The sequence below is a fragment of the Oryzias latipes genome, chromosome 14 (genome assembly GCF_053564925.1).
Source record: "Oryzias latipes strain Hd-rR chromosome 14, Olatipes_Hd-rR_3.1".
Lineage (NCBI taxonomy): Eukaryota > Metazoa > Chordata > Actinopteri > Beloniformes > Adrianichthyidae > Oryzias > Oryzias latipes.
Genome location: NC_136250.1, coordinates 25868263 through 25887370, shown reverse-complemented (window position 1 = coordinate 25887370; position 19108 = coordinate 25868263). Strand labels below are relative to the sequence as shown.

The window sequence follows — 19108 nt, the reverse complement described above, 5'->3', positions numbered from 1 at the left end:
TGAAGAAAATACGCTTTAAAACAATCATGATTTCATACAGGACAAGAGAGGTTTTCGAATATAAAGTACAATTATTTTAGCAACATTTGATACCTGTGTTAACTGTTTTTAATAAACATTTTTAACCAAATGTGTTCTTTCTACAAGTGGGTATGAAAGGGATGTTAATGTGTTTAAAAACCAAATTGCACCATAACTATCTTTTTTCTTTGAGTGTTTTTACTTTTTAATTGCAATAGTACTAATCAGATTTTTCTAGTTTTACTTTTAATAATACTAGTTGGATGATTAAAGCTAAAAAGAAAACGAGTTTCTGCTCAAACTCAATGAAGTCCCACTCTAAGCCTTTTCCTGAACTAATGTTAAAGCTTCTGTTAATTATACGTATTCCACTTTTAGACAAAATCAAAAACAACTGTTGTTTTTTAGGACAGACTTTCTGCAGAGCGGCAGAAGTTCACGAGAAACTCATGACATATATCCTAGTTTAACCTGTTTTTCCTTCGCTTTTTTTCCCTGTATTGGTATTTTTTAGAATAGCTCCTTGAACTACGTTTTCTCAATAATAAATAAACTGAATCGAGTTTTTACAGCTGACCGCGGGCTGCTATATCAAAGTGGAACAGTCCAGTCATTTAGTTCTTGGCACATCTTTGGATCCTCAACTAATAAAGCCCCCCCCCCCCATCATGGTCTATTTACAAACACTCAGGCTGAGGGTGTGTCGTGGGCCTTAATTACAGGGATCTTGTGAGTGATGTGTGAATGTGAAGCAATTTAGGCCCCTGCAATCCTACCTGTGTTTCATTTGCACAACAACAAGGTTCAATGGCGTTAAGAGACTGCCGTCCCCTCCCAACACACGGGAGTCTATTGCTGACAGCCTGAACCCTATTCAAGACAAACTTGGAAATCAACTTGAATCTGTTGTGCAGTCAGTAAACACACTGACGCACAGGCTGTGCCCCTTCACTTCAGAGAATAAAATATGAGCGGAAGTTTCTCAGAACCTGACGATTTACACATTCAGCACGCGCACTGACAAAGTCTGTGTCTCAAATATTTGAGCACCGTCTTTAAATCCTCAGAAATGAGGGAAAAGCGGGAAGCTGTAAAGTGACTTCAAGCCCCACACACAAACACAGGGGTAGGGCGTAACAGGCGCAGCGGTCGTCTGCACAGCGCCGGCTGGCATTAGCACGGCTCTTATCTGCTTTATGACTTCCACTAGAACTCGCATATTTGTGTACTTTGACTTTCGCTGTAAGACTCCGTCTGAACCGGAGCGGCACTGCGAGGTGTCAAAGGTCAAATCTGGAGTTCATTTCAGCACATAAATGTCTGCCCAGCACACTCATACTCCGGGAGTTTGACCCGCAAATAAAAACACAAGCGGAGCGAGCGGCTTCTTTTTACCGTTTCAGGATCTGTTTGGTTTTGAGTTTAGCAGGCGTTTAGAAACTCAGACATTTCCATGTGAGGCCAAGTGCTTCATTGATCTTAGGCAGGTAAAACTAAACGAGGGCCAGGACTTTTGCAAAAAAAAAACAAAAAAAAAAAACATGTCCTGCAGAGGCAAAACAATTCTTTAAAGAAAATTCTTAGTGAACGACTAAAATTTCTAGTGAATGACATGATTCGAATGCAACTGAGGATGAAATGGGATAAAATGTGTTTATTTTTTACATTTATGTTGTATAATATGTTGCTTTAAAGTGTCTAAAGATGCAGAAAAATATAGCAGTTCTTTCAAAACAGATTCCCTTTTAAAATGGGACACAAAGATGCAGTTGTATAATCCAAAACTTTTACTCTAGTAAGATTAGCAGTACCTCAGATAGTTAAGAGTATATGTTTTGAGTAATTTATCTTAAACCAAAAAACATATAAATAAGTAAATTTGCATATAATGTAAAAAATAAGAAATAGGAAAGCTCAGAAATATGTGTAAAAAGATACATAAATGCATGATAAACCAACTTTTTTAAATCCTATCAGTGGATGTGGACATCCAATAATTAATCCATACGTTTCTTTATAAAGAACAGAACACCAAGCACCCCCTCTATATATATATATATATATATATATATATATATATATATATATATATATATATATATATATATATTCAAGTCCTAAATTTGTGTCGATTTTATCCCCAAACACACTCATCAGTGCTGCTTTGCAGACATGCAGTTTGTTGTAGTCGTAATACAGGTTGAGGAACACAACACGTTGTGCTTTTTAATCATAAATATAAGCACAAGCGCCAGAAAGGAACTCCTACCATTACAAGTTTGAGAAGACGTTACCTGATTAAATGTAACTGTGTACATGAATAACTTGTTACTGCCCACAGACATCGTGGGTTGTACCAAAAGTATTAAATCTACTCCTCATTTGGGGGATTAGAGTTAATCTGATAATTACTCTGAAGGATACAACTCCTGTTGATGTTTTCCTGCTTTTATTGATGAAGGATGTTTAAACGGGGGAAGGAGTGGACAGTTTAAGGCAAGGAGGAGCGATTCTGTGCATTTTTCCTCTTGTTGCTCAAAGAGTTCAGAATGTCACGTCGGAGCAGCTTGGATTCATTTTTCTGTTAAATGTATAGTTTAATATCCGAGGAGTTGAAGTGAAACAAAGCTTCCATCTGAATGAGGGTAGACAACAAGGCTCAGCGCGTTAAGCTGATAAAACACAGGATTTATCTTGATTCCATTCTGCAGCTAATGGGATTATTCAATCACGTTCTTTCATTGATGCAATTAAAACATGGAGGCGATTCCACACGCGGGCTCACAAAAGCGGCTTAATTGAATGCATCCTCTGAGCCATTAACGCGCAATAAAATGCGCGACTTCATGGTGAAGTCGTTCAGGGGCGCGAGTTGTGTTATTACAGGGTGTCACTGAGCGCGAAGTTAACCAGAAATAAGACAATAAGGCTTTGGGAGGTTTTGGGAAAGTTTTTCCTAAATGGGAAACGTTTTTTTTCTGTTGTTTTTGGTTTTTGGGCAGCAGCTGATCTGTGCGCGCTCGTGGAGAGAAGGGAGAGCCAGAGGGTCCTGTGTGTGCCGGCTCTGTGGAGGGAAGGGGGTGTTTTTGTACATGGGGGGTGACGGGGGTTTAGCCCTCCCGTCTTTTTCTCCTCCCTCTGCTGCTCCCCCCTCAGCGGCTCTCAGACCATTGTTGTTGTGACTGCCATCCGGAGAGCTGCAGTCAGAGCGCCTGTGTCGGGTCTGGTGCGCGGAGGACGGTTCGCTGCTCTCAGCGCAGCTAAAGGGAAACGGACTGAGGAGATTGGGCTTCACTTCTCAGTTTCCAGTGGAGAGATACTGCAAAATTAAAATACAGTATCCTGCAGTAGAGAGGCTGTAAAGTCTCTGCGTAAAGACGCACGATAAGAAGCATTCAAGAAAGGCGCTCTATGTGGACTCATTGGATCCTTTAAACATTTTTATTTTTTAACTCTAGACGCTGATTTCTGACATCTTCTGGGTTCAGAACCCTGTTGTAATCCGTGGAATTAGCGCTGTAGGCGAAGGACTTTGCCCCGAGGATCTCACCTCTTTCCCCGCAGCTGCCGATCACGTCGCAGGAGCTGCTTTGGATGGATTTGTAACACCGACTTTTAACTTCAACCGGATACAAATCAGACCCTGACGTTTTGGAAGAGAATGACATCCCGGTTTTAAAAATGAGGATTTCAATATTCCCTCGTTTTGACCGGGAAGAGGAGTGATTTTCTCTCGCGGTGCCAGTCATCTTCAGGAGGATTGACCAGGAGGAAAGGTAGGCGGGTGAGAACAGTCATGAAGCAGCTCTTTCATTCATTAGTTTCAGGCTGCACAGAGGATTAGCGTATCAAAAAAGTTACTTTAAGTTCAGCAGGTTAATGCAAACTGCGGATATCTTCATGGTTGGCCGTAAAAAGCCCCGTCTCTTCGTTGTTTGTTGCCTTTTTTAATTGTACTCAACGAAATCAAGTCTGGTCATCTCAAAACAGGAGCTTCACGGCAAAAATGTGTGTTTTGCCTTTCACTGAGGCAAAAAGGGACAACCATGAAGCTCCAATGGGGAAGCATTTGTCAGGGAAAAAAACAGGCCGTACTGTCACAAAGCGGAGTTTGAACTTTGGCTCTGCGTAAAATCAGAAATCCATGTCTCTGATTTTGAGAGGTTGTTGTGGGCTGTTTGATTTAAGAAGCACTGAAAGTTTGCCTTATTTAAAACTTTTGGTTAAATTTCACTTCTAATCTGTTTTAAACCAAACTAATAATCTGATTTATGTGTTAGAAGTGCTTGAAAGCAGCGCGCACGCGCAAGAAGACCAACAGAAACTGAGTCCAGTCACTCCTGACAGCTTTCGAGTTTATCGCGTTTTGAGGAAATGTGTTATTATGGAGATAAAAAATTTTTTATTTGGGTTTAAAGGTGAAAACAACGATTTATATGATTTAGCTGCGCAGCTGAAAGCGCAAATATCAGCAGCAGCAGCAGCAGCAGGACACATGGAGGAAAATGTTTCCTGTCCTTAATGGAGGACAAATACGATTCATTCAGCAAGTCTTTTCTTTAAACGAGCAGGCTGCGTGCGTGAGTGCGCGTGCTGGATGTGTGTGCGTCGCCTGGGTGCCTGGAGCGCGCACCAGCGTCTGGCGCCTGTGCTCAGTTGGCGCAGCGTGGAACAGAAAAATCACTGTCACGTCCCTTCAGGTCTCTAACGGCTCGTCAGGGTTTACAGTCTGCAGCAGCAGCAGCAGCTTCACCTTGAAGGTGACTTTTCTTTCACACAGTCAGCTCCACTCCAATGGGAAATAATCGGGTCACGTATTTCCTGCAAAACTACTTTCTAAAATAAAATGAAATTTTGAAACGATCGCACTTTAATGGTCTTCTATGGCAGTAAAACATTTAATTATTTCTTTTGTGTGACCCAAATTTGTGACAAAACCCATTTTAAGATAGTTTTCAAGGAGAAGTTGATCAAAAAATGACATTCTTAACTAAATAGAATAATAAAAGTGCCAGTTAAGGCAAATAACTTTAACAGTTTTTGGATTTTTTTAAAACTTTTACCCTAAAATAGCAAACAGACAGATGAGTGTCCGCTCCTCAGAGCTCACCGCTCTTCTGGATTCTGCAGCTTCCTGGCACGTTTCAAGTGTTTTCCTAGTAAGGGCCCATTATCCCTGGACAGAGCGAGCTCCATCCATTGACAACAGGCAGTAACAGACCCCCCCCCCCTCCCATTAACAACAGGAGAGCCTGGACAATGTAAGGCAGAGGAGTGAGACAGTAAGCGGGACATCTGGCTGAGGATACAGCTGCTCACAGTCAAAGGCGGCTCTGTCTGCAGCAATTTGTTTGTGTTTTTGCCATCTGCTGAAAAAGTGAGCAGAAGAGTTTTCCTCTCAGCTCAGAAAGTCTCTGATCAGCAGATCAATCCTCTGCCTCCTTTGCATTTGCAGGATCCAGGTTTCAGAGATTAAGGGGTTCCTGAGGTTGCCGATGCCAGACACTGGCTTGTGAGGCCGCTCCAGCTCTGTCTTTTTAATCGATACTTCGTTGCTTCCTGAAGATGGAGAAGGTCTGTTCTTTCTGGATGCTGCTGGTCTGTCTGGTGGGAGGAGCTGCAGCCAGAACGGTTGCAGAGACAAGAAATAAAGGTTAGTTTGATCATTTTAATAATGTATCGCAGGTAGACCTTTTGGGTTTGAGTGTGTCCATTTGGTTAAACTGAAAGATTTTGTGTCTGTGATTGTTTTCTTTCTGGGAAAGATGGTATTTGAAAAAGAAGTCCAGGTGAAGGCAGTGGTCAAGGAGAAACGAAATTAGAAACTGTTTTTTGCGCCACCGGATCCTTCCGAGGCCCCAAGGCTCAGAAATGTAAATCTGACTGGCTGCATGCCAGCTGTGGGACAGAGAGGGGGTGGCAGGGCCCTTCCACTGGTGTTTTACCAGCAGCCACTCAAGTTGGAAACCAGTCCGCTGCTTCTCCATCCCCTTCCTGTGGGACGCACCTGCAACTCCTGTGGTGAAGCACAGCTGCAGGCTGACCTCCTCCTCACCGATAAGCTTAATTTTCTCCTCCGAAGAGTCGGTCTGGAACAGGTCAGGGCGCTTCTGTAGGATTGTGTAGCTTCCTGGCAGAACAACTGATCTGATAGAGTGGGCACATTTGTTGTCTGTGCCTCATTCGGGGACATGAAGAACATCTTTGTCCCGGCTCGGGGCTCCAGTGCCAGCAAACGGGTCGGCTGTCTGACCGGTCGGGTTTCAGCAGCCGAGCTGTTTGTTTGTGTTGTGTTTTGTGTTGTGTTTGCCCCCTCGCCTCTAGGTGACAATTCACACTCTGTGGCAAGTTCAACTGCAGGGCAGCGTTTCTGAGAGTTGATCAACGCGGGCCTTTCGAAACACAGACTAGCGGCTCCATATTTTGTTCAGAATGTGCGCGGATTCAAAGCAGCCTGTGTCTTTCAGTTTGTTTTCCTCGCTGTGAGGAGGAACCATGCCTGATTTTTCCACTTAGATGGTTTGCAAGAGTGTATTTGTTCCTGAAAGCATTACCTGCATGCACTCTGGGTGATTAGAGAAGAAGGCAGCACTTCACTGCCATGCAGGAACAGATTGCCTTTTCACTCAGAGCTCGCAGGAAGCAATCAGACAGAAAATTGCCCCGGAAAATTGCTCGTTCTGAGTGATTGAGCAGCGAGCGCGCTCTCCGGCCGGAGAGCACGCCGGCAGGTCGGCCGCAGAAAGTGACCCAGAGAATGAACGGCACCGGTGACACCACAGAACAGCTGGGTTATCAGGGCACTCTATCACCAGATCCTGGTGGCATTAAATGTCAGTGAGCATTCAGGAACATGGAGGGTTTGTTACCGGACCTCTCAGGGGTAAACTGAAACCTCCTCAATGTGTCTGAGCAGCTTTTGTCTTGTTCTGTTGGGCGATTTGAGACTCACTGTCCACTTGTTTTAATGGTTAAAGGAACCAATTTAGGATCAAATCTTGGTGCACACGTGACATCCTCAACATGGAATCCTCCCTTTTTGTAGATTTTCAGGAGTCTAGGCCTCTAATTGTGCCAGGTTACCCCAGGAACACCACAGTGGAGTTGGGTGGTCAGGCAAGACTGCTGTGCAAAGTCCACAAGCCAGCATTCACCAAGGTGCAATGGCTGAAGTCTGAATCCAGCAGCACAGGAGCAAGCCAGCCTCAGATCAAAGCTCTGACGGTGAGATCAGGTCTTCACACCACAAAAAAAAAAAGCAGATTTACAACTTTTCTGTCGCTGACTTAATGTTTTCCTCATGCAGCCCCTGCAGAGCAGCTCCTCCAAAACCAAAACTCTTCACTTGTCCAATGTCACGCTGGAAGATGCAGGCGAATACATCTGCGTGGCTGAGAGCAGCCATGCCGGGGAGACTCTCCAGGCCATGCAGTCGGCGTGGCTGCAGGTCCTGCCTGGTGAGTCATTTTGATCATTTGAAATTATAAATTCTTTATTTTCTAAATCTAAATTATTTCTCCGTCCAACAGGAAGCACTTCCCAAGGTTTAGAATTGAACTCAGCAGATGTCCTTCCAGGTACCTTCCAATTTCAGTAAATGTCCTCACATAGAAGCACAAATGCTTCATAAAATTTTCACTTATTCTGGAAGCAGAACTCCCCCCTCGAAGACCCTCCCTGCAGGCCGGTCTGCCTGAAAACGCCACAGCAGTGGTAGGGAGTGATGCTCAGTTTCTGTGTAAGGTCCACGGTGACTCTGGCGCTAAAATGCAGTGGCTGAAGCACGTGGAAATAAACGGCAGTCGCTTCTCCCCCGAGGGTCGTCCCCACGTCAAGATCCTTAAAGTCAGTACCTGAAGCTCCAGAAAGAATCTTAAAACACATCTTCTAGACTTTGATTTAATTGAGGTTCTCTTCTCTTGCCTTGTGTTGCACAGACGAGCAGCTCCGACTCTAATCACGGGGTAGAAATGGAGGTGTTGTCATTGTCAAACGTCAGCCCGGATGATGCGGGAGCGTACACCTGCTGGGCCGAAAATTCAGCGGGCTTTGTCTTCCAAACCGCCTGGCTCACTGTCATTCCAGGTAAAATCCCTTCTATTCATGTGGCATCATTTTTCTTTAGCAGGTTAGTTTTTCACTGTAGGAATTCTTCATCTTATAAAAGTTTATTTTTCAGTTTAAATCACAAATTCTGTAGAAAATGAATCAACTTCAATGACCTTAGATCTAAATTGATCCAAGAGCCCTCTTCTACAAGTAGAAACAGAGAAAAAATGAGTTATTGAGGGTCTCTCCGCACAAACAATTCATTTTTTCATTTTTTCAAATGCATTAGCTGGGATTTTTGCTGCTGGTGACCGTCTGTGTGGGCTGAAAAAACACTCTCCTCCCCTGTTCTCTTCGCTCACTTACATCTCCAGTGAACCTTCACCGCCTCTTCAGTTTCCTCTTCTTCCACTGTCACACTGCAACATGTTCATTAGCTTTTGCCTCTCTTCTTCTGTGTTTTTCTTTTCTCCTCCTCTTTTCTGGAGCGACTGGGGAGGGGAGGGACTTTGTTCTCAGAGGAACTAAATTTGAAAAAAAAAAAAAAGAGGGGGTCAGTTCATCAGGATTTTTGGTCTCTATGGGGATTTCATTGTCCCTGTGTCCTTAGATCCTGAAACAAGACGCACATGGGTTCAGGAGGTCGAAGTTGAAAGAGAGGCTGATTTAGGTGAGCGGCATGTTTGAGCGTATGACAATAACACTAAAAATATTAGAGAAAAGAGACCATGAACGCCCAAAAAACTCTCGTCTGGTTCCTCCAGATGTCCTGGAGGACCTCAGTGAGGACACCACAGAGCATCTTGTCTTGGAGCCAGGTGATGTTTTGAAGCTGCGCTGCGATGTGAGCACACGGCGCAGCGCTGCTGTGACCTGGTACAAGGAGGGTGTCCGGCTCCTGGCCACGACACGCATCAAGATGCGAGGCGCCATGGTGGAGATCACAGACGTGACCTACGAGGATTCAGGAGTTTATGTTTGCACGCTTAGAGGAACCAAACACCCTGTGAGGAACTTCACCATCACTGTTGCAGGCAAGGACGTTAAAAAGAAAATCCCCCGTGTTTGACCTGCCCCTTCACTGGACTTCATTTATTGTTTTAGGTTACAGAATGAAAGAACTTCCTGGAGAATAACTTCACATTTGATCTTGATTTATCAGATACCAGGTTTAGCACTTTGGCTAGCATCTCACTGGATTAAAGCAGCTATAGTGAAAGAGACAAATGAGCACTAATAAGAAGTTGCAAAGTTAAATTTGTTAGTTAAATTTTCTAAATGAAATCTCATTCATTTCCAATAAATCCTGTATTTTCCAATAGCTTCCAGAATGTGACATTTCTGTTATATCCAGAATACAACTTAATTTTGACCCATGAAGCTGTCTCATATTTGATTTTTGTCTATACTCATTTTTTTTAGACTATTTAGGGTCTGGAGATGATGATGAGGACAATGGATTGGGAGATTCATCTGCTGAGAGTGAAAATGACCAAGTGTACCTTTCTAGAGGTTTGCAGTTTCAAACCAAATCTAACATCTCCCCTACACATTATGACCTAGGTATTAATCGCTGGTGTTGCTGTGCACAGGTCCCTTCTGGACTCACACCCAGCGTATGGAGAAGAAGCTGTACGCCGTCCCTGCAGGCAACACAGTGAGGTTTCGCTGCCCGGCCATGGGCACCCCAATCCCAACTATTCGCTGGCTGAAAAACGGACGGGAATTCAGAGGAGAGCATCGGATCGGGGGGATCAAGGTCAGGAGGTTCACCTGCTGAGGTCTAGCAATGCTTTTTTGTTTCCATGCTTATTCTGTTGGGTCTTTTTTGGTTAGCTGCGGCACCAGCACTGGAGCTTGGTGATGGAGAGCGTCGTGCCCTCGGACAGAGGAAACTACACCTGTGTGGTGGAAAACGAATACGGTTCCATCTCCCATAACTATGTCCTGGATGTTCTGGGTGAGACACAAAGCACTCTTTAGAGTTTTAGTTAAACAGGAGCTTTCAGGATTTGATTTTGGAACAGCGATTGTTGGAAGTGACCACTTTTTGGGATGGGCCAACAGGAAAGGAAGGACAAAAAGTGACAAGGACCCCTGGCAATTGCCCTAAAATCAGGACTTAGACAGTCAAGTGTCCACTCCCGTTTTCTACCTGATCTGTGACAAGAAATTGAGGAGTTTTGCGGTTCGTTTGTTCATTTGTTTGCTGGCTGTCCACCGAAGGGTCAGTTTCCGTGCCCAGTGACGGGAGGGAGAGGACTAACGAGACAGCTAACGAGATCAGAGAGTGATTGTGAGCACAGATCAAAGAGACCAGAAACACAGCCGCGCCGGCTAATGGACCCAGTTGCTGTCCCAAAATGGCATTTCCCATTCTTCTGCAACAACATAAACACATAGACACTGGGACCATTGCTGGCTACTTTAAGACTCATGTTTACAAATTGTGTTTGCCAGATGGCAAAAGCTGACATGTCGGCATGTTTTTGTTCTTCACTTAAACACAAGTTTGATTCCACTGTCCATCGTGTCTCGAGATTTGTATATTTTACTCAAAAAATACTGAGCTCCATTTACTCAACCTTTTCCTTTTTCCCCTCCTGATCCAGAGCGCTCCCCCCACAGGCCCATTCTGCAGGCGGGTCTACCAGCCAATACCACAGCAGTGATAGGAAGTGACGTTCAATTCCGCTGTAAGGTCTACAGCGATGCCCAGCCTCACATTCAGTGGCTGAAGCACATTGAAATTAACGGCAGTCGCTTCGCCCCTGATGGGGTTCCCTACGTAAACGTCCTCAAGGTGGGAATGTTGGCCCCAACGTCCACAGTTCTGGCTTTAAAATTACACATGTTCATGAGCTCCTTTTCTCTGTGTCGAGCAGACAGGCAGTCTGAACATGTCCGACGTGGAGGTGCTCTACCTGTCAAAAGTTACCATGGAGGATGCAGGAGAGTACACCTGTCTGGCTGGAAATTCAATTGGCTACGCCCACCAGTCTGCCTGGCTTACTGTGCTGTCAGGTAAACCAGAACCAATAAAAGTTCTTGCTCTTACAGGTCTTTTACTTTCACAGATTTTCTTTACCAGCAGTTATATTTTCTCTTTCCTTTAATGTACGACCCAAAATCTGCTACGGTTACCTGGCGAGTTGGTTAGAAATTAAAGATTGCAGGAAAAAAAGTCTTTATCTGTAGACAAGAAAATTTAAAGGAGGTCTATTTGTTACATGAGACACATGGACAAACAGTTTTGACTCATTGACTGTGTCCATGCAGAAGAAGAAGCAGCTGACTCCATGGAAACCATGGAAACCAAATACACGGACATCGTCATTTACGCCTGTGGATTCCTGGCCTTAATCATGGCGGTCATCATTGTGGTGCTGTGCCGGATGCAGGTCCAGCCCAGACGAGAGCCGTTTGATGCCCTTCCAGTTCAGAAGCTCTCCAAATTCCCTCTTCGTAGACAGGTACGACTTTTTGAAGAGGTCTTAGAAAAAGCTTTTGCAGCCAGAAACTCCATTCATGCTCACAAAAATATTTCCCTTTAGTACTCGGTGGAGTCCAACTCATCAGGGAAGTCCAGCGCCTCTCTGATGAGGGTGGCTCGCCTCTCGTCCAGCTGCTCCCCCATGCTGGCAGGAGTCATGGAGTTTGAGCTTCCCTACGATCCAGAGTGGGAGTTCCCCAGAGAGAAGTAAGACTTTACACCATCACTGATGGGGCAGGTGATGTGTTGGAATTGAGTATGAACTTAAAATTCACTAAAAGAGAAAAAATCTCTGATTGGAAAGAAAATTCTTAGATCAAAACCCATTGTAGCTCTGTAGATTTAAAATAGACTGGCCTGTAGCCCATTTTTAGCTTTGTGTACCCCCTAGTTCAAGAAACCAAAAGGCTAAATTATGGATTTGTGCAGTTTTCTTGTGGGTGTACTAATTTTCTTTTCTTGCCGTTTCACTCTGTAGTTTAACGCTTGGCAAGCCTCTGGGGGAAGGCTGCTTTGGTCAGGTGGTTAGGGCTGAGGCCTACGGCATCAACAAGGACGGCCCGGAGCAGGCCACCACGGTGGCCGTGAAAATGCTCAAAGGTAGGTAGAGTGCTCATTTCTACCGAGTGTGAGGAGGAGCCTATTACTAATCTGAGCGCTGCTTCCTTAGATGACGCTACAGACAAAGACCTGGCTGACCTTATCTCTGAAATGGAGCTGATGAAGGTGATGGACAAGCACAAGAACATCATAAACCTGCTGGGAGTCTGCACACAGGACGGTGAGCGTCTGGCTGACACAAATTAAGACGCACGTCTCCTTTGCCTTCAAGTCACTTGTAAAATGTATACCTTGAGGCAGTGAAAACAATAGAAGCCCCCACTCTTCATCCTGCTGGTGTGTCCCCCCCCCCCTCCACAGGCCCTCTTTATGTGCTGGTGGAGTATGCATCCAAAGGCAGTTTGAGGGAGTACCTGCGGGCCAGGCGACCTCCAGGCATGGATTACACCTTTGATGTGACCAAAGTGCCAGAGGAACAGCTCACCTTCAAAGACCTGCTGTCCTGTGCCTACCAGGTGGCCCGAGGAATGGAGTACCTGGCCTCCAAAAGGGTATGTTCACTTAAAAGAGCCGAGGTTGTTATAAATCTCTTTTCTAAGTGTATGCTCCAGGGTTAGAGAAGAAGTGTTTGTTGTCACCAAAACCATAAAAACCAGAAGAATAAAGGTCAGATTGATTTTTCTGTCAATCTCAAAGGCAGTGCCTCACCCCTCCACCCTCAACTCCATGTTTAAGGTCTGTCATTTTCCCAGCATGCTCTCTGTGTGCGCATCTAATAGACTCGTCTTTGTCTGCCAGCCGGTGTCTGAGACAGGCATTCCAGAGCAGCGAGTCGCTGCAGCTTAAATCCTGTTTACTCTTCTCCATCCATCTGTCCGTCCTTTCGCTCGCAGGGCTTTGTCCTTTTAAGCGCTGCCATAAATCTGTTAGCAAACAGGCAGCAGAGACATCGTCTGGCATCAGGTTTCTGGCTCTCCTGCCTCCTCAGAATGCCGGAGCCTGAAAGTAACCCTCCATTATGGGGGGACCCACAAACCAAGAATGGTTCATTTTGCACGTTCCCACAAATCCCACATCTATTTCGAATGAAAACCAAAATAAACTTAATGACATGCATTCAGTGTAGGCAAGCTTTCTTTTTTCCCCTTCCCAATGTGTTGTTTGTTCTTAAAACTCAGAGATTTCTATAAAAAGACATTTATATTTTTGTGGATTTTTCTATATAGATTTAAGACTCTCCGGGCTTTTCCCCCCCCACTTGCTCTCTTTAAATCACAGACTTGTCTGGCTTCTGAAGAGGTTTTCATAATTCTGATGTTGAAATGTTTGAAACCTATGTTTGTTTTTCGTGTCTCCTTCTGCAGTGCATCCACAGGGACCTGGCAGCCAGGAACGTTCTGGTGACGGAGGACAACGTGATGAAGATTGCAGACTTTGGCCTGGCCAGAGGAGTCCACCAGATTGACTACTACAAGAAAACCACCAATGTGAGTGACTGCTTGTGTAATCGCATTTTCAGGAATTCAGTCCTTTGAATTTCTAGTAAAAAAAAACAGACGGTTTCTGGAGAGCTTTCTGTGAGGGTCAGACACAAACACGGCACACTTAGCTGGACATCCTTTGGTTTTGAACTGAATCAGTATCAGATGGTCATTTCAAGTCTTTTCGGATAAACCACCTTCATGTAACCCTTGTGCTATCTTAGATGAGCCCACCCTTACATTGACGTGTTCTCCCTACCATGACAAAGGTGGATAAAGGTGGAAAGATTTCATGTAATCCATGGACACCAGTGAAGATCACAAATCATTGAAGAAAAAAGGTTCAGAGCACTGTCTAGTGGGTCTAGATGACCCAACTCCCAATGGAAAAGTGCCTAGGATAGCACATATTGTCAGATCGATGTTTTAGTTGCCTAAAACCACATTTGCCCAATTCCTTTTTAGTTGGAAACGTCTCATGATAGATGTCTGATGTTTTCCTCTGACTGGCAGCAGGCTTAATGGAAGTTAATTGGAAACCAGCAGATGAGGAGGGAGGGAGAGGATCATGATGCAGAAATGAAAGAATTTGGAGAGTTACAGTCAAGTGTTAAAAAGACGTGGAGTGCTGTGAAGCTGTCAATGCTCAACATCTCATGGTCTCTCTCTGTAGGGGCGTCTGCCAGTGAAATGGATGGCACCAGAAGCTCTGTTTGACAGAGTCTACACACACCAAAGTGATGTGTAAGTTCATGGGATCCTTTTTATTTGTGCTTTTTAAAATATTTTACTGAAGCACTAAATTCTTTTCTGTCCCTTTGTCTGTCAGGTGGTCGTTTGGTGTCCTTATGTGGGAGATTTTCACGTTGGGGGGTTCGCCGTACCCCGGCATCCCCGTCGAGGAGCTCTTCAAACTGCTAAAGGAGGGACACCGCATGGACAAACCTTCCAACTGCACACATGAACTGTAAGCAGAAGCTTTTCTCTTCTCAATTGCATCAAATTTTAATAAACAGTAAACAGCTTAGTGTTGTTTCTCCTTTTAAGGCAAAAAGTTGAGGTGGAAGTTTGACAAAGAGTTGGATTTCAGTAACTGATGCAGAGGACTGTAAAAACTGCCTTCAAATTTGACTAAAATGGTAGTTCTGACCACGCAGTGGTTAGCGCTTTTGCCTCACAGCAAGAAGGTCCCGGTTCCGGCTTCCTCCCACCGTCCAAAAATACGCTTCATTGGTCACTCTAAATTGTCCCTAGGTGTGAATGCGGGTGTGTATGGTGTGTGAATGTGTGTGAATGTGTATGGTGTGTGAATGTAGCCCTGCATCAGACTGGCAACCTGTCCAGGGTGTACCCTGGCTTTACCAACAAGTGGTTAGGATAGGCTCTGGCAGCCCCGTGACCCCGAAAGGGACAAAACGTGTTTAGAAGATGGATGGTATTTCTGCAGTAAAATGCTATAAATCTGGTGAGAAGAATACATTCCCCTGGATTTTTCCAATATAACAATTTAACCCAAACGCATACATACAAAATTTTAAACTACTAAATATTTTCCCCATGTCCCTCAGTTTTCTGAAACACTCCGTCAAGTATGGATCATATAATCACTTCGTAATGCAAAGAGTAAAAGCTTAGTTTTAGGTTAATTTTGCCCGTCTTTAAACGTGATCTACTTTTTTTGTTGTAGGTGGAGCTAATGTAACATGCTAATAGCTAAGCTTTGTATTTTTACAGGCCTGTATATTTATTTAATTTTTAATTAATGCTGACTTTTTCGCTTATATATTTTTCTAATCTATATTTCTATCAGATGCCATTTTTGGTAACAGTGTTAGCCAAACAGCAACATGTTTAATGAATAAATAGTCCAAGTGCAACAGCTGCTGAACACGTCTGATTCCTAAACAAATTATACCTAAACGAAGATTAAGAGGAAGAGCAAATGGTCTACCAAAACAAAAAATACATTTGTGTTTAAGTGGCATTAGGTTCACGGAATAATTGAGTGATAAAACAGGGAAAAGAAAGTGTTTTTAAAGTGTAGAAAATGCACTGAAAGAAACAGAAAGTATGCATAAAAGTGTTCTTTGTCTGTACAGATTGATGAAATATTTTTTGTGACATGTGATCCTTTGCAGATATATGCTGATGACCGAGTGCTGGCACGCCATTCCAAACCAGAGACCGACGTTCAAGAAGCTGGTGGAGGAGCTGGACAAGGCTCTGCTCTCCATTTCTGACGAGGTGGGCCTCCCACGCACACAGATGCTTTCTGACGATCTGTGGTCCAGATGCACACTGACACCACAGAGCCAGTTCCCGGGTTCATCAAACAATAAAACAAAAAAACCAAGCATCAGATATTTACGATATAATCATCAGCAGATGTCTTAGGGGTTCATCTGAGTGATTGGTTATTGTTTCGTTTAACTGCATACATTCATTTCAAATGACACTAGACCATGAAATGCTTGTTTATGTGAACATGATAGCAAAAAAAAAAGTATTGGTTGTAAATTCTATACATTTGCATGGACAATTTCACCGATGTGGATTAGCGTTTTTCTCATTTTTCTCTGATTTCTTTCAGTACTTGGACCTGTCCACGCCTTTCGAGCAGTACTCCCCTTCCTGTGAGGACACGTCCAGCTCCTGCTCATCTGACAACGACTCCGTTTTTACCCACGATGCCTTGTCCACTGATCCCTGCCTCCTGAGCTACCAGGACGTGCACTCCCGGATAGACACAAAGACGGCTCTCCGATAGGAACTCAAACCCAACACTGGAGTGGCCCAGTGCTTCTCTTGTACAGTGCCACGTCTATTGGATGCCAAACTAAAGGTCTGCTGCTGCATTTATAAAGATTAAGTTAAAGATTTTTATTTTTAACAGGACCTCCATTACGGCACCAGTTAAAGCCCTTAGATATAAGCAGGCATTTATGCACACAGACTCATACTTACACACATGCACATGGAGCACTGAGGCCATCGGCTTCATCAAGAGGTGGAGAAGAACTGCAGGAAGCCAGCAGAAGAAAGGAGGACAAAAACAGACCGTCAGCGCTGTGCCCAAGAACAGGAACCTCAAAAAAATAGGCAGAAGACACCCCTGAATCTCACCAGCTCCTCTTCAGAGGAAGACAATGGACAACCCCACACCCCTCCTCAGCAAACATGACCCAAAGCCAGGGTTTGAAACCTCGGTCGTAAAGACATTTTTTGTACAGAAAGAAAGATTTATTTTGCTATGTAAAAGGTAAGAAGCTGATTGTTGAATATAAATCTCTCTATATAAGATTATTTTACTTTTGTGTTGCTTATTTAAGAAGAAAACTGTCTTAAATCTCAGGATCTCTCATGCTAAGTTGCTGTGTTGGCAACAAAGTGCCTGAACTGACGATTTCCTGTGAATATATTAGATTATTAAAATAATTATATGTACATAATAATAAAAGGAAGGCGTTTGCGTGTTATAAGTTATTCCGAATGACGCAAAAAATTAAGGTACTGGAGGCAGGAGGAGAGGAGGAATCTAATCCCAAAAGTGCCAAACCAGCAGCAGCAGCGGCGGCAGCGGTCAGGCTAGCTTCCTGTTCATCCTTCCTTCCAAAACTCCTCACTTGTATCTATTAGCCTGCAGAAATCTGCCTCAGATTGCAAACCAACATTGCAAACCAACAACAGATGATGGGAATAATTGGCTTCAACAAAAAAAAAGGAAAAATAACTCCTCTGAGTTGTAGAAAGCCATTAAACTCCTGTAAAAAAAACAACAACTTCCATTTGCTATTTTTCAGCAGGCAGATGTCCAAACAGATGAATGAAATGAGGAAGCCAGCTATTGTTGTTGGAGGAAAACCACGGTTTTGGGGTTCGAACGAACACAGTGGTCAGGTGGTCATCCTCCAACATCCAGTAGAATCCAACATCAGGAATCTCACTCCAAACCACTTTGACAAGAATAAAACAGAGAGAGACAGAGTGAGTGAGTGTGTGTGTGTGTGTGTGTGGGGTGGGGGGGGGGGGGGGGTGGGGGGGGGCTGTGAATGTGGAAGCCTGTGTGATTGATTTCAAATAAAGGAGGAGGGGTAGGGACTCCTCATTGTCTGGCTGTAACCCTTCACCCAGCTCAATCTGGTGGCGAGGGGTCCTCAGGTCCACGGTCTAACTGGACAATGAAGGCTTTGCAGTCTTAATGGGTGTGACTGTGGACCAGAGAGAGTGCTGGGGGGGTGGTGTTGTGGGGCAAGCTTGGACTTGTGTGCAAATGAAGAGGCTCTTATTATGGTAATAAGCCTTCTTCTTTATCCCAGGAGCTTTTTAAATTCCAAATCTTAATTCAGATTGACTGAGCTGCCATCGCTATCAGGACCAGCTGTAGTTGATTCCCCCCCATGGATGGAAACGCCATCCGAGTCCAAACAAATATGAGCATTGAAGACTGAACTGGGCAGCACCAACAAAGAGATCAAACCTTTGTCTCCTGCAGAGAAAAGTGAAGGTTTTCATTTCAAAAGTGGTTGGTTTTTTTGCCAGTGAAGTATTTCTGATCTACTTTCCTCACATGTTTGCATTTCTTGCATGTTAATCATCTTGTTGTCTCAGTCTTACTTTGAAATTTGCATCCATAAAGTGTTTTTTTTTTTATCAAGTCACCCCCCCCCTCCGATAAACTCTAAATGATCACTTTGTAAAACGTCCCTCAAGAGAGCCGTCTTAGAAATATCTAATTTATTTGTTTATTGTTTTGTTTTTATATGAAAGAAAGTATAATTTAAAATAAATGAGCTGTGTGTCTCTGCTTCTGCTACACTCTCATTTAGTCACAGTCTTTCAGTGTCTCCTGTTAAAAATAACACACATACACCCCCCCGTGCTGCACAGTTAGGTTTTCTATATTCAGATGTTCTTGCTGGCAGTTGCCTGTGGTCATTGCGGTGCAGGACCTCTCTCATCTGCACAGTGGTGCTCTACTGTAAACTATTTTTAAAATGTTTTTAGGGCAGAACTTTCAGAAAGAGCAGCTGTTAACACAAACTTTACCCTGTTTATTTATAAAGCGACGGTTCACAACCAACCGACTGTTCACAACCTTGCTGCACAAGAGCCAAGAAGCATTAACTACACAAATGATCTTTTAAATCGATCCATTCCAGTTTAGATCATACTCATCCATTTTCCAAACTTGCTTAATCCCTCTTTCAGAATCACAAAGAGGCTGGAGCCTATCCCAGCTACTTTTGGGCGAAGGCGAGGTCCACCCTGGACAGGTCACCAGGCCACAACTATACATGCTCACATTCACGCCTAAAGGACCATTTAGAATCACCAATTAACCTATGAAGCACGCTTTTAGACTGGGCAAAAAACCAGAGTGCAGGGAGAAAACCCACAGACCCTTCCCAACCTAGCTGGAATTTTAACCAGGGGGTTGTCACTGAGCAAGCGTGCTTTTAGATCATTCACATGAGGCCAAACTGACAAACATCTATTTCAATCC

The 19108-nt window shown here is 44.0% G+C and overlaps 1 protein-coding gene and 1 long non-coding RNA gene across 10 annotated transcripts in view; one reads left to right on the top strand and one right to left on the bottom strand.

Annotated features, from left to right (window-relative positions):
• Window positions 1-3175: 3175 nt before the first annotated feature.
• fgfr4 (fibroblast growth factor receptor 4) lies at window positions 3176-18409 on the top strand. 9 transcript variants are annotated; one of them, XM_078930660.1, is made up of 24 exons: window positions 3176-3797; window positions 5477-5674; window positions 7067-7245; window positions 7328-7478; window positions 7551-7598; window positions 7676-7866; window positions 7959-8106; window positions 8681-8740; window positions 8835-9104; window positions 9493-9582; window positions 9663-9829; window positions 9907-10030; window positions 10683-10873; window positions 10956-11094; window positions 11353-11543; window positions 11625-11770; window positions 12042-12163; window positions 12234-12344; window positions 12485-12675; window positions 13489-13611; window positions 14279-14349; window positions 14435-14572; window positions 15744-15849; window positions 16196-18409. In XM_078930660.1, exons 2-24 carry the CDS (start codon window positions 5587-5589, stop codon window positions 16370-16372), a joined length of 3222 nt encoding a protein of 1073 aa, XP_078786786.1. In that variant the 5' UTR covers window positions 3176-3797; window positions 5477-5586; the 3' UTR covers window positions 16373-18409. The 9 variants fall into 9 exon arrangements, with proteins under 9 accessions (XP_078786786.1, XP_020564770.1, XP_020564771.1 ...); XM_020709111.2 differs by having other exon boundaries at window positions 11350-11543; XM_020709112.2 differs by having other exon boundaries at window positions 3178-3797; window positions 7673-7866.
• LOC110016416 (uncharacterized) overlaps window positions 8437-19108 on the bottom strand; it is a 40761-nt gene continuing 30089 nt past the window's right edge. Inside the window, exon 3 of the long non-coding RNA XR_013647420.1 lies at window positions 8437-8594. This is a non-coding gene — a long non-coding RNA (uncharacterized LOC110016416). The remainder of the gene's footprint in view (window positions 8595-19108) is intronic.

Coding starts and splice junctions, on each gene's coding strand:
- fgfr4 (XM_020709110.2), top strand. CDS start 5,587: ATGGAGAAGGTCTGTTCTTTCTGGATGCTGCTGGTCTGTCTGGTGGGA. Junction 8,741..8,834: donor TGAAAGAGAGGCTGATTTAG/GTGAGCGGCATG, acceptor TGGTTCCTCCAG/ATGTCCTGGAGGACCTCAGT. Junction 14,573..15,743: donor TCCAACTGCACACATGAACT/GTAAGCAGAAGC, acceptor GATCCTTTGCAG/ATATATGCTGATGACCGAGT.